This window comes from Lynx rufus, unplaced genomic scaffold (genome assembly GCF_022079265.1).
Source record: "Lynx rufus isolate CCGP_SWC_20201006 ecotype Redwood Valley unplaced genomic scaffold, mLynRuf1.p SCAF_15, whole genome shotgun sequence".
NCBI classification, from domain to species: Eukaryota; Metazoa; Chordata; class Mammalia; order Carnivora; family Felidae; genus Lynx; species Lynx rufus.
In genome coordinates, this window is record NW_025814829.1 from 38,668,594 (window position 1) to 38,682,554 (window position 13,961).

Below are 13,961 nucleotides of genomic sequence, written 5' to 3' on the forward strand. Positions count from 1 at the left end.
CAGTTGCAAACTGCATTTTCATAATCTGTGTCCAGCAAAATGTAGTACTGCATCTTAGGGAGAAGATCCAGATTTGTGTCCTACTCTTTAGCAACTATACTAGGTAGTCCCTGGCCCAGTCAGACCTTTACATGTGAACATATTCAGGATCCTAATTCAGGATTTTTTTTTTTCTAAACTCCATTATAATAATGCCTTATATTTGTATAGAGTTTTACAGTTAACCAAGTATACGTAAGATCTTAGTTTGTCCTTTCAACAACACTTTGAGGTAAATGGCTCAGGAGTCATCACCTTCATTTTTGCAGAGGAGAAAATGGTGGAACAGAAATCACACAGCTAGTCATTGAAGGAGCCAGGACCTGAGCTCAGGTCTCATAATGCCCAGTCCTGCGTTCTCTCCGTCATGCCACACACCTTTGTGTTCAAAATTGTATGTGCATTTCGTGTATATGGGGGACAGTTAATTAAACTTCTCTTTTAAGATCTAGACCGCCTAAGAAATAGTTAGATATGGCTCATCATATTAGTTTATTGTAGATAATACTGGACTAAAGAATACAGCCTGGACACATGACTTACATGGGCTTTCTGCTCTCCCCCCGTCCCCTCTTCTCCAGCCCAGTTGAACTCACCCACTTAGTCCCGCATCTAGTAGTAGGACAACAGCAGGCCTCCCTGGCACAGAGGCAGACGCACTGCCTTGCATTGAGGAGTCCAGGACAGGACCTTAGGCAGGCAGCTGGAGAGTGAGCTGAGGAGATTCCAGGCCACACGTGACCATCACTCGTCCCCTGAGGATGAGCAGGTACATGGAAGTAAGAGGATGGCAGAAGTCTCTCCTCAATACTTCTGAGAGTGTGCAGGAGTTCCTCCTCTGTGAGCTTTGTCGGAGAGGACCGAGCTGGTTCTTCCTGTGGAGTTAATCCACTTGGGGAGGAAAGACTGTAAGGTCTTTGAGTGCAAGGACCTTTTATGTCTAACACATTCTGTGCCCCAAAGTGTATAGTGTAGGACTGAACATGTAGTTGTGCCCAATAAATACTTGTTGGCCAGTCTGTAATCTTCACTATAGCATGGAAGTTGCAGAGGATAAACATTGTCAGAGAAAGACCCAATTTGTGAATGAAAGGTGATTAAAAACAGTTGCACATTGTCTTTTTGAACCACCTGAAGGCACACTGGCTGGCAACCAAGGTGTCCCAGCCATCAGACCACACCCTGGCTGCCACAGGGAGCTGTCTGACCGGTGGCTCTTCCTCCAGAGAGACAGCAGCCCAGTTCCTCCCTTTTGCCGACTTTCCCTGCTCAGATCTTGCATATTCTCCTTTGAACATATTCAAACAAGTTCTTTAAACTCCCATTCTCCTTTTCTCTCTCTCCCTTTTTTTCTCTTTGTTCAGCTGCTAGAGGAATTTTTTTTTCTTCCTTTTCTACTCCCTGCCCCATCTCTTAATCACTGTCCTTTTCTCTTTCTCAAATCCCTGTCTTAACTTGGTGGATAAGTAGAAGAATAGTGCTGAAGATAGTCCTCCTGCATCAAGAAGTAACATTATAGTTAATAGAGTGAGTTTTTAAATACCTTGAAAGTTTCCAGAATACTGATCTAGAAAGTCAGCAAAAATTTTCTTTTCTGTTTTTTTAAATTAAATTGTTTATGCTGAAGCACCAGCATTAAGAATAAATGTACTTTTTAATTCAATTTTGCTTTTGTTTGATAGAAGTACAGTGCTACCATTTTTCATGGCAAACAAAATTTCAACAATGCATGTCCTAAACAAGCTTTTATGAGCCAACTTATGAACCCAACTATAACTTGTCATTTCTCAGGGAAAACGCCCACTATTTCCAGGTTTCCAATTGCCTAATGGACACAGCCAATGTGTCGTGTGTTCTGGAACCATCTTGGTCCAGGGTGCACAGGGCAGTTTGTGTTCTCTCTTCGTCAAGTTCCAAAGCAAACTGGGAAGAGAGGGAATTTCTTTGCTTCCTATGTATGACTTTTGAACGTCTTGTTTGTCTCACAGGAAAAGCTTTTGACATCACATACGTGCGCCTCAAGTTCCACACCAGCCGCCCGGAGAGCTTCGCCATTTACAAGCGCACACGGGAAGATGGGCCCTGGATTCCTTACCAGTATTACAGCGGCTCCTGCGAGAACACCTACTCGAAGGCAAACCGCGGCTTCATCAGGACAGGAGGAGATGAGCAGCAGGCCTTGTGCACAGATGAATTCAGTGATATTTCCCCTCTGACTGGAGGCAATGTGGCCTTTTCAACCCTAGAAGGAAGGCCGAGTGCCTACAACTTCGACAATAGTCCGGTGCTGCAGGTAATGCATCCAGAAGTTAGCTTTGCCTCCGGTTAGTTGTTCCATGTACCTTCGGGATGCAGGAAGATGGATTGTATGGGGCCTTTGGTCCCACTAAAGAGGGAGGGGGTGGGTGTGGAATCTACCCCAGCAGGACGGACAGGTGGATTTTATCCTGCTCTCCTGTAGATGCTCAGTATGGGAAGAAGAATCGTTTTGTTCCTGCTTCCCAAATGATGTTCTTCTATCCCTGTCCACGCACCAGTGATTTCTGGGCTACAGCTTCTAGAAATCTTGAAAGCCGAACAATTTTAACTTGGCTCTTAACTCACAGTGCAAACATTTTGCTTCTGACCTTTTGAAGAGAGTATTTGAATCTACCCATTATTTTTGCATCCTTTCTTATCTCTTCTCTGATTTGACAAAAGGAAAAGTATTTTTTAGTGTTCGCAAGGGGGAACAATTGGAGCAATATCTGAGAACGCCGTCCTTCTTCGTAACCACGCAGGGAAATTTGGACTGGGTCTGTCTGGCTCTGTTGTCAGTCATAAAAACTTCTCATCATCTAAAGGCACTGGTGCTTGTGACAAGATATAAATTTAGGTACACATGATATAGTGCCTGAGCATCAAGATAGAAACTTTTCCCCATTTAAGCACAGAAAGAATTAAAGCTGTCCTTTTTCTCGGAAATTCTGTGCACATATTCCTTATATGCCATAATTTGGAATCTTTCTGTAACACAGAATTGGAGATGCTTCTGTCATGTGGCTGAAGTTAACATCTAAATGGGGACAGCCTGTATTAATTGACTGAGACAAAGACTGGATGTGGGTTTGCAAATGCTGTGTACATTTTATGAAAAGCTGTTGGGATTTCTAAGTAGGGAATCCACTCATTCTTCTGGGCTTCATGCTTTTGTGTCTTCTCACGCTTTCTCTTTGAAATTTATTATATTCAGAGACTTTCTAAATTGGTTGTATGGTTTTGCATGGTGTCAAAAGATGAGAATCTATTTATTTCTCTGTGGGTCCAATTCTTCCCTTCCATTATATTTCTGTAGTTTGCTGGGAGATTGTACATCTTGATCATGGTAAAGTCTGAGGTTATGGGGAGCAGTGAGTATGTCTGCAAAGGCCTTTGAGTAATGTGTTTCTTGCAATGGTGATAAGATGTATTCAAAATAAGTAGGAAGAATTAACTGCTTTTGATAGATGAAAACACAGAAGACTGAATGTCTAGGGCAGATGTGATCTACAATTTTCTTAAGCTGATCAACTAGCAAACATTTGCTAGCTTAGTTTCTTACTATCCAGATTATTCTATTTTGCTGTCCTGCAGAGACAAGGGTATAGTCAGCGGGAAAAAGCAGTGACATATTGTGACTGTGATTTTATGGCACCTTTGCTAACTGTATGCCTTGTCAGCCTATCTTGAAGTGGTTCCCCCAGCTGTAGGGATTCTGTTTGCTACTCTCTCTCTCTCTCTCTCTCTCTCTTTTTAAAGTACTACTCCCAGTGTGGGGCTCGAACTCATGACCCTGAGATCAAGAGTTACATGCTCTACCAACTGAGGCAGTCAGGCACCCCTGATGTTTGCTACTCTTTATGCCATAGGAACTCATGAGACTGAATGTGGTGAAAATGCTATGGGCATCTGTAATCGATTTGGTCAGTTGCTGTCATTATGCAAAAACATTAATTATGTGTCTCTGAATGTAAGAGGTCTGGATTTCATACCCAGTTGCCAAGGAGGGTTAGCTGATTTGACTTTAGCTGATAATGACCCTTTTTCCTCATTGCTTCCTGTGCCTCTCTCCAGAAGCTGTGATCTCCCAGATGGGAGAGGAGACCCTTCCTGGTTTCATTGTATATGAATATTATTAAGCATGTACTGATTTATAATAATAGTCAACTTTTATTACAACACTTGCTGTAATGTGCCAAGCAGTGTCCTGAGCCCTTGAGATATATTAGCTATATGTACTCATTTAACCCTCATAATAACTCTACATGTAGACACTTTTAAAATTCTATTTAATTTTTATTATTTTTTGAAAGAGAGTATGCACGAGCAGGGGAGGGGCAGAGGGAGAAGGGGGAGAGACACACACACACAGACACACACACACAGAGAGAGAGAGAGAGAGACAGACAGACAGACAATATCTCAAAGCAGGCTCCATGCTTAGCACAGAGCCCGACATGGGGCTTGAACTCCTGAAACTGCGAGATCATGACCTGAGCCAGAATCAAGAGTTCGGCACTCAACCAAGTGAGCCATGCAGGTGCCCCTCCCTTCTTGGGGCGGGGGGCAGGTAGACAGTTTTATTATCTTCATTTTACAGATGAGGCATGGGCATTATTTATCAGGAGAGGTAAAGTAACTGATCCCAAATTGCAGTTTTAAGTAGCAGAAATGGGATCCAAAACCTAGAAAGTCTAGCTCCAGAGCCTGTTCTTTTTAAGATGTCCATTGTGAAAAAAATGACTTAAACCTAACTCTTGAGAAGCTTTTATTCAAGGGAAGCTGTTATAAAGATGAAGCTCGAAGGAGAGATAATAAGCATTAAACATAGAGATATGTTTAGCTATTTACATTACAGACGACTAAAAGATTCCTAGCATTGTGGCCATGAGTGGGAGTTGTTATTGGAGCTCCAAGTTTGCATGCGGTGGAATCATCATCTCTTCTCCTTTCTAATTATACTTGGAGGCTTCACGGGGATTAGCTTTTATGAGGCCTCGATGTTACTCTGTATGCCAGGTGTTTGGCATGGTTTAAGCTGTGCTCCTTAATCAGGGGTGTGCCTCCCAGTCTCATGGGGAGCCTCCTGGAAACACAGACGCCGGCTGCTCTGCACTTGCTTGTTGCGTCTCCACTGTTGATGCCCACATGTGGTCCCACGATAGGACTTTCCGTGGAAGTGGCATCTTTGGGCGGTCATGTATAATATGCTACTCCAAAACTTAACAATTCTAAATGACCGTGACTTATTATTTCTCCTGATTCCGTATTGACCTGAGCTCCCTCAATGGCAGGTCAGCTGGGAACTGGGTTTGTCTCTCCCTGTGGCCTTAAAGCTTCAAGGTGACTAAACTAGGCTTCCTCGCATGATGGCAGAAGTGTTCCAAGAGAGTAAGTCCCAGTGCACAAGTGCTTATCAGACTTCTGTTTGTGTCACGTTTGCTCATGTCCCCTAGGCAAAAGCAAGTCACATGCCCCAGCCTAGAATCAGGGTGGAAAGGGACTGCGCAGGGTGTGGGCACTGGCAGAATGATTCATTGGAATCATCATTATAACAGTCTACCATAGAGGTAAACATCTGACTAAAATTAGCTCAATGAAAGGGCATTTATTATAAGGGCTTAGAGCTCATAAAACCTAGGGAAAAACTTTAACTTTCATTCTTGTCCTCTGTTATTATGGTACACCTACCAATTTGATCAGTTGTGGTTTCTTCAGATTTGTTCATTTGCTCAGCCTATGTATTTGAGCACCCACTGTATGCTAAGCACCAGGGAGACTGCAGTAAACAAAGCAGATAAGTCCTTCTCTTGTGGGGCTTAGAATCTTGGTGGTGATTAGAATGGTGGGCTTAGAATGATGGTGGCGGTGGCAGTGGCGGGGTGGGGGGAAGGTGATGGAAAGAGACAATATAAATAAAACAGGGGGCACCTGGGTAGCGTCTGACTCTTGATGATGGCTCAGGTCATGATCTCACGGTTTGTGAGTTCGAGCCCTGCGGGGGGGGGTCTCTGTGCTGGCAGTGCAGAGCCTGCTTGGGATTCTTTCTCTTCCTCTCTCTCTCTGCGCTTCCTCCGCCTGCGCGCGCTCGCTCTCTCTCTCTCTCTCTCTCAAATAACTTAAAAAAAATTAAGACAGGAGAGTGAAATAGGGAGTTGGGGTGGGCAGCAATGTTTGGTTGGGTGGCCAGGGAAGGCCTCACAGAGAAGTGACATTATGGGAAGGGTCAGGACAAAACTGCATCTGATTGGCCCCAGCCAGCATAATGATTTATTATTTTGTACTTGGATGTTTCTCCCAGATCTATCAGTAGTGGACTAGGGATGGAGGGAGAGGTAGATGATGGTACAAAATGGGCAGGAGGAGACAGTGACCAGCATATCTAACACCACTGTGGTGCCCCATGAGCTCTGTGCTGGCTTCTCTGCTGGATTTGGGGCACGGATACAGGGTGGAGAGAAGGGGCGTGTGTACGGAGTCCCTCCTGTGTGCTAAGCCTTTAAAAGTATATTTCCTCTAAGCCTCTCAACAGCCTTGTGAAGAAACGATTATTATTCCTGCTTTTTGGGATTCTGAGTGATAACAACAACTTAGATCAAAAGAAGGGAAGAGTCCAGAAGGAGAAAAATACTAGGAAATTAAGGGAGTCCTCGAATAATATATCCGATTTAATGCTAGAAGAGGACATAAGTCACATGATATATTAACTGCTGGAAAAGTTTAGAAAATTTTGTTGCGTATATGTCCCTCATCTTCAGTTCCTTTACCTTTTTCCATTTTTTTTATTAATTTTTTTTCCCTCACAGGAATGGGTAACTGCCACTGACATCAGAGTCACACTCAATCGCCTGAACACCTTTGGAGATGAAGTGTTTAACGACCCCAAAGTTCTCAAGTCCTACTATTATGCAATCTCTGATTTTGCTGTGGGTGGTAGGTAAGTAAATCATTAAATAACTTTGAAAATGACTGGAGCTTTGGTTTAGAAGTGAGTGTAGCAACTTTCTTACAACCATATTAATTAATAATTTTGTTATTTCTATAACCTTGTCAAATCAGCACCCTTGCTGAATTCTTGCTGGGCACCTCAGCACAAAGCGATGCAACAGGCACTCTGAAGCCACCATGGAAGCATAGGACATTCACCTGCTGAAAAGGACTTGACCTTCCAGGATCGTACAAATGAATGGGGCAGGCAGTGTATGAACGTGTGAAAAATTAAACACATGTTTTAGATAAAAAGAGGCCCTATGTCAGAGAATGAGACAGAACTCTCAGGCTAGAGAAGCAGATGGGAACCAAGCTGGGCCTTGAAGAATGGGTAGAATTTGGATAAGGAAGCAGGATAGGTGGGTGGGATTCAGGAGGGTGGGTGTGTCATGAGCAGAACTATAGGGTTGAGGAGGTACCTGGGTAGCTCAGTCGGTTAAGCGTCTGACCGGCTCAGGTCATTATCTCACGTTCGTGAGTTTGAGCCCCACATTGGGCTCTGTGCTAACAGCCCAGAGCCTGGAGCCTGCTTCGGATTCTGTGTCTCCCTCTCTGCCCATCGCCCATTCGCACTCTGTCTCTGTCTCTCTCTCTCAAAAATGAATAAACATTAACAACAACAACAAAAACAAAAAAAAAGAAGTGTAGGGTTGGGAGATTATAGGCTTACTAGGCTTAAGAAAAACCTCCTTGGTGAATATTTGGAGTAAATGGAGTGAAAGCTGATGGAGGCTGTAATCAATGAGAAATCGTGTACTTTTTTGAAGTAAGACTATGATATCTAAACAGTGGTTAAGATTAGTTGCAGGCAAGGTGAAAGAGTGCCATCAAGAGAATTTATATTCTTGTTATGATGCTGTGATGTAGGTGTTAGATGACAAATATCTGGCATTAGGGTGGTGACAGTAGATTGGAAAGGAACAATTTAGGTGGATTTCATTGTGAAGCAAGAGTTATCAGGCCTTTAGGCAAAGATGATTTTAAGGTTTAATGATTAGGAGAGTGATGGCACTATTAATGAAATAAGTGAAGAAGATGAGTTAATTTAAGGAGATGATGAGTTGTAGACATCTAAAATTTTAGGTTATGGGGGATATCTAAATTTGTGCATTAGTGAAGGATAGGAGTCAGGAGAAAGATGAGAGCTAGGGATATAAATTTAGGATATATCTGGCACACTGTAGATGTTCAGGAAAGGTCTGAGTGTATTAGGACATAGTAGTGGAAGCTGTGGAACTGATTCTGTCTGTAAAGAAGCCAGTGAGGGAAACATCAGGACACCAGAACGCGTGTTAATACTCATGGACATTTCCATGAGTCCTTAATTTATGACTGTGCCTGCATCCGAGGGATCCTTCAGGGATTCTTGCCCCAAACAACCTGAGGGAATATCAAGCTACCAGAGTTCCATATGGTAGTTGAATGTCTCTTACTACCTTCAGATCAGGAAAATCATTATGACAGATCATAGCTGGCATAATTATTGACTTATAGTATGCCTGCACAATCCTAGGCACATAAATAAAGCAGCTTCTTGACCCTCTCAGTAACCCTGTGGAATTCATATTCTCATCATCCCTATTTAATAGCTAAGGCACAGAGGTTAAGTTACATTGGTAAGTCACAGGGCAGGGTTTCAAACATGTATCCTGGCTTCAGAGTCCATGCTCTGCTTAACCTCTGCACTTGGCCGCTCCTTGACACATGCAGTTGACTTCCGGAAGTGATCCTCCAGAGGGCCTCAGAAATTGTTAGAGACTTTCTTCTTATGTCTGGTCAATGCCCCATCCCTGGTTAAATACAGATGGGGTGGTGGTGTTTTTTTGTTTTTTGGGGTTTTTTTGCTTGTTTAATTTTAATTCCTACCTAAAAACTCAATCATTACTTAATTTTGCTTAGTTCCTCAGTTTACAGTTTTGAGTGGCAAAACTAAAAAATGTTCTGAGGTTGCTTTTAGTTCTCTCTGTACATCATTTTTTTGCATCCATTTCTGGGACTTTGTGGCTGTTTCGTATTTCTGAATGCCTGTTCTCTTCCTAGGTGTAAATGTAATGGACATGCAAGCGAGTGTGTAAAGAACGAATTCAACAAGCTGGTGTGTAATTGTAAACATAACACTTACGGAGTGGACTGTGAAAAGTGTCTGCCTTTCTTCAATGACCGGCCGTGGAGGAGGGCGACCGCCGAGAGTGCCAGCGAATGCCTGCGTGAGTGCCCCTTGGCCTCCAGCTGTTAGATTATCTTGAGGGTTTCCAGAGTGGGGAGCAGGAATGGGTGACTTCCTTCTGTTCCTCCTTGCAAGGAAAACTCTGAAAGGCAGTGCTTCTTCCATCATTTGAGAGCATGGAACGGTAAACTTACACGCACATCAGAGGAAAATCCTAGGTGAAGGCAATTGGCTATGGATACAAAGTATGCTCATTTTGTGTTTCCTTCACGAACACACATACCAGGGTGGGGGCAGCATCTCCAAGGTTTGGAACTTTGCATAGATCCAAATACTGGGCAAGTGTAGCCTCGTGTAAAATTTGGTTTCTCTAGTCTTTTCTTTGCTGCACATGTAGAATATTTTCCTGCCAATGGTCATTTACTCAAGCAGTCAGGATCATTAATTAATATGTGTCGGATATGTTGATTTCTAGACTAAGACTGCCATTCAAAAGATGATTTTCCCAAATTATTTTTCCTTTATTTCACGAAAGAGCCCAATAGGGAGAATCTTCCTTCTCCTCCCGTGCAGATGTGGGTGGCTTTGGGAAGGAGAGTAGATTCTAGTATTTCTAGAAAAATGGAAAATGGAAAAGATTATACATTGTTCATCCCTTCGTAATGGCTTGGTTTATTTTGAACAGATAGAGAAAGATGTCTCAGGAGAAAGGAACCATGAAACTATGTGATTGTGATTTGCCAAGGACTTAAAAATAAGACACTTTTAAAGCAGATATAATTTTTTATGACCTTATAAATATTTATCATCTACTCTTGATAAAGGAATAAGAAAGAAGACACTCCACACTCACTGGAATGGTTGGCAGAAACCTTGAGAAACGATGAATATTTTGTCTCATGACTATTTCTGTTAGTTGCCTAGAGCAGATTTTCTTTTTATTTATTTTTTAATGTTTATTTCTGAGAGAGAGGGAGAGAGGGAGAGAGAGAGAGGGAAGGAGGGAAGGAAAGAGTAGGGGCAGAGAGAGAGAGGGAGACACAGAATCTGAAGCAGGCTCCAGGCTGAACTGTCAGTACAGAGCCTGATGTAGGGCTCAAACTCATGAACCATGAGATCATGACCTGAGCCGAAGTTGGGTGGTTAACTGACTGAGCCACCCAAGGGCCCCTAGAGCAGATTTTCTTATCTTCCCTTTTCCTCAGCAATTCCCAGATCTGAAGATAAATTGCGCAGCTTCCTCTAGAATTCCTACGTACTTGCTTGGCCTTCTCTTCTTTTACTGAACTGTAATATCTAGTGTTAGAAGCTACAGGATTAAGGTCTTAACAAAAAGAATGACATGCCCCTAAGATGTGACATTTAAATAAATGTACACATGTGTTTGACAAGTATTCTGTTCAATGATAGGGTCACATTTGGAGTCTCTCCAGGACCATTATGAGAAGAATAAACAACAGATTGCCAATTTACCACTAGCAGACAGGTGGTTTGCCTTCTCACCAGCTGATGATAAAGGAGACACAGCACCTGCTTTACCTGGGGGTTAGGACAGTGTAGACAAGGGAACTGTTCTGCTCCACATCCCAGACCACCAGACCTTTTAGCTGGGGATGGACCGAGTTTGGCTGGGGATGGGATGTGCAGAATAATCTAGAGAGGCTTGAGAGAAGAGAAATAGCAAACGAAGAAGAGAATGGGAGTTCTACAAGTTACCTAACACAACTCTAATTTTTGCTACCAGTGATTCAAGTTTCTAAAAAGTATTCAAGTATAATGCTATTAAAAAAATGATTATAAAGAAGGGGAGGTGAAAAAAAGAAAATATATATACTCAAACATTTTTTTAAAACAACTTTATCTGAAATCAAATAAAACTTTAGTGCTTAAGATACTGCCTGTACTTTGTGTGGAATATATAATTCTAAGGAAAAAAAAACTTAATAGAAATGTAATAAAGAATTTCTGTGACTACATGTACGTGTTCTTAAAATGTAGTTGCGTTGTGTAGGGAATATAGTTGGCATTGTGGCTCCCCAGTGGATGACTGTGTCTAGTGACACTGAACGTCCCTTCAGCCCTGCCTCCATCTGCAGGGGCACCAGTCTTACCTCACGTGTCTCTGGTTCCCCCAGTCTGGCTATGCAAGTAGTCTGGCACTTCGAAAGTTAGTGTCTTAATGTATTTGAATCGTCTGAGGGCTGAAAAGTGAGGTAGATGAAAGCCCGCATATAAATTGGCACCTTGTTTTTGAAGCTGGTATTGAATGAAGGATAAGGATTTAGAAAAATTAGAATTCAACTTGGCTTTTACTTGCATTTAAACAATTGCCCAGAGATTCTAAGTACTGGAATTTCTTGTATTTTATGGTGGCCCCGGGGGGTTTTGTTTTAAGAAATTTTATTTTATTTTATTTTATTGAGAGAGAGTGAGAGCATGAGCGGTAGAGGGAGAGAGAGAATCTTAAGCAGGCTCCACACTCAGCGTGGAGCCTGACAGGGAGCTTGATCTCACGACCCTAGGATCATGACCTGAGCCAAAATCAAGAGTCAGGAGCTTAACCAGCGGAGCCGCTCAGGCACCCCAATGGCATTGTTTTTGATAAGACCATTTCTTGGTAAACTGATAATGTGGCCATCTAAACCCTTTACTGACATACTCCTTTTTGTTTTTAAATGAACAATGCATCAATTAGGCGGTCTTATCCTACCACCCTTTGGGCCACAGGGATATGGGAAATTATGGTTTGGTTTTCTTGGAGTCTTGAAAATGGTGTTTGGCTAAGGAACATGGATCTGACTTAACCCGTATGTTTTGGCCAACAGCCTGTGACTGCAATGGCCGATCACAAGAATGCTACTTTGACCCTGAACTATACCGGTCCACCGGCCACGGTGGCCATTGCACCAACTGCCAGGGCAACACAGATGGTGCCAAATGTGAGAGGTGCCGGGAGAATTTCTTCCGCCTTGGGAACAACGAAGCCTGCTCTCCGTGTCACTGTAGTCCTGTGGGTAAGTGACAGGCAGAGTCAGCTTCGGCCTGATGGATTGAAACACAAAATAAGGGCTCCCCATCTCCCCAGAAAATCTTTGTTTCCTAAGCATCTGCACAGGTTAGGTATGGAAGTGTGTACATTATTGTACCCCCCACCTCCACTCTGTTTAACCAAGTTAAACTTAACCAAAGTTAAGCTTTCAAATGATTTTCTGGTGTGTATAAAAGTGTGGGGTTGGCCTGAGTAATGGTTTTGTAAATAATTAGTAACACGATCCCAGAAACCAGTTTGAACTTTGACTGTAAGAGGTTAGCTGTTTCGTGAGTTCTTCCTTGTTAATGACTTTGTTTAGTTTACAGTCCTTAGAGGGCTGAACTTTCTCAGTATGTTGGTGTGTGTTCAGAAACATAGAGTGCTCTTAGTCTGTTCTACTCTTTCAAGAGTTTGACCTTTATTTTGTTGTGCCTGTATATACTTAAGTTCTAGACGTGGGCCTTAAGGATCCTGTGCTTGCCCACAGAGAAGGGACTGGTTTTGAGTATAGTTTATCGTTGGGTGCAGAGTGCCTTGTTTTTCAACATTGATGAGCAGGGTGTGTGTCTGGAAAGTTAAAATGTTATGGCTTAAAAGGATATTATTTTGAGACAATGAGGATTTAAAATTTGATCTTTATTCCCTCCGTAACCATCTAGAGATTACGTATTAGGTTTCAGGCAGTGTTTTTAGTTACCATTTTTTTTTATTTGACATATTAATTTTACTTTCATACATGGTTGTTGATAAGCTCTTTAAATTTTAGGTTCTCTCAGCACACAGTGTGATAGCTATGGCAGGTGTAGCTGTAAGCCAGGAGTGATGGGTGATAAGTGTGACCGCTGCCAGCCTGGATACCATTCTCTCACTGAGGCAGGATGCAGGTAAGACTTTTCAAAACCAGGAAAAGGGGGCAGAATCTAAATGTAGTCGATTCAAAACAAGAGATCTTGTGGTTTGTATAAACATTTTTCCTTATAATAATTGTCAACAGGATTCAAAACTTCTAGCTCTAATGGTGATCCAGGATTGGTTTGTAACAGAGATTAGGCAGAGTTTTTATTTTTTTATTAAAAAAAAATTTTTATTTATTTTGAGAGACAGAGGGAGAGCACAGGCAAGCAGGAGAGGGGCAGAGAGAGAGGGAGAGAGAATCCCAAGCAGGCTTCACACTGTCAGCACAGAGCCCAGCTTGGGGCTTGAACTCACAAACCATGAGATCATGCCTTGAGCCGAGATCAAGAGTTGGATGCATAACCAACTGAGCTACCCAGGTGCCCGTAAACAGTTTTTTTTTTTTTTAAGTTATTTAAAATAAATTGAACATTCCTTCCATGTTCTTCTGGATGACTTACCACCATAAATTATACTTTTTGCACTATGCCCTTTGTTTCCCCCAACTGTTTCCATATGGTGCAATAATTACATGCTCTGTTGAATTCAGAAGTGTTGTTGAAAGGTTAGGTGAACAGAGGAAATATACGGATATGGAAAGGAAAGCTGCAATTTGGTCTCTTTTGGTACATAAGTAAAGATTTGTAAACAGGAGTTTCTTGGAAAGGAAGAATGACGCCATGATTCTGTTCAGATTACATTTTACACTAAACTCTGTGTTAGAAGACATGCATCTAAGCCACCTTAAAAGCAATGTAATTTTTTTGTATCTCTTTTTCCTTGCCTAAGCGATAGAGAATCACAAAATGATATTGCAGAGTG

General features: G+C 42.2%; 1 protein-coding gene across 1 annotated transcript in view; it reads left to right on the top strand.

Moving 5' to 3' along the window:
• Positions 1-13,961, top strand: part of LAMC1 (laminin subunit gamma 1) — a 140,048-nt gene that overhangs the window by 86,695 nt on the left and 39,392 nt on the right. The window contains exons 2-6 of the mRNA XM_047076880.1: positions 2,028-2,332; positions 6,864-6,994; positions 9,088-9,254; positions 12,040-12,228; positions 13,012-13,129. Of these exons, the coding sequence (XP_046932836.1) occupies positions 2,028-2,332; positions 6,864-6,994; positions 9,088-9,254; positions 12,040-12,228; positions 13,012-13,129 (910 nt within the window). The remainder of the gene's footprint in view (positions 1-2,027; positions 2,333-6,863; positions 6,995-9,087; positions 9,255-12,039; positions 12,229-13,011; positions 13,130-13,961) is intronic.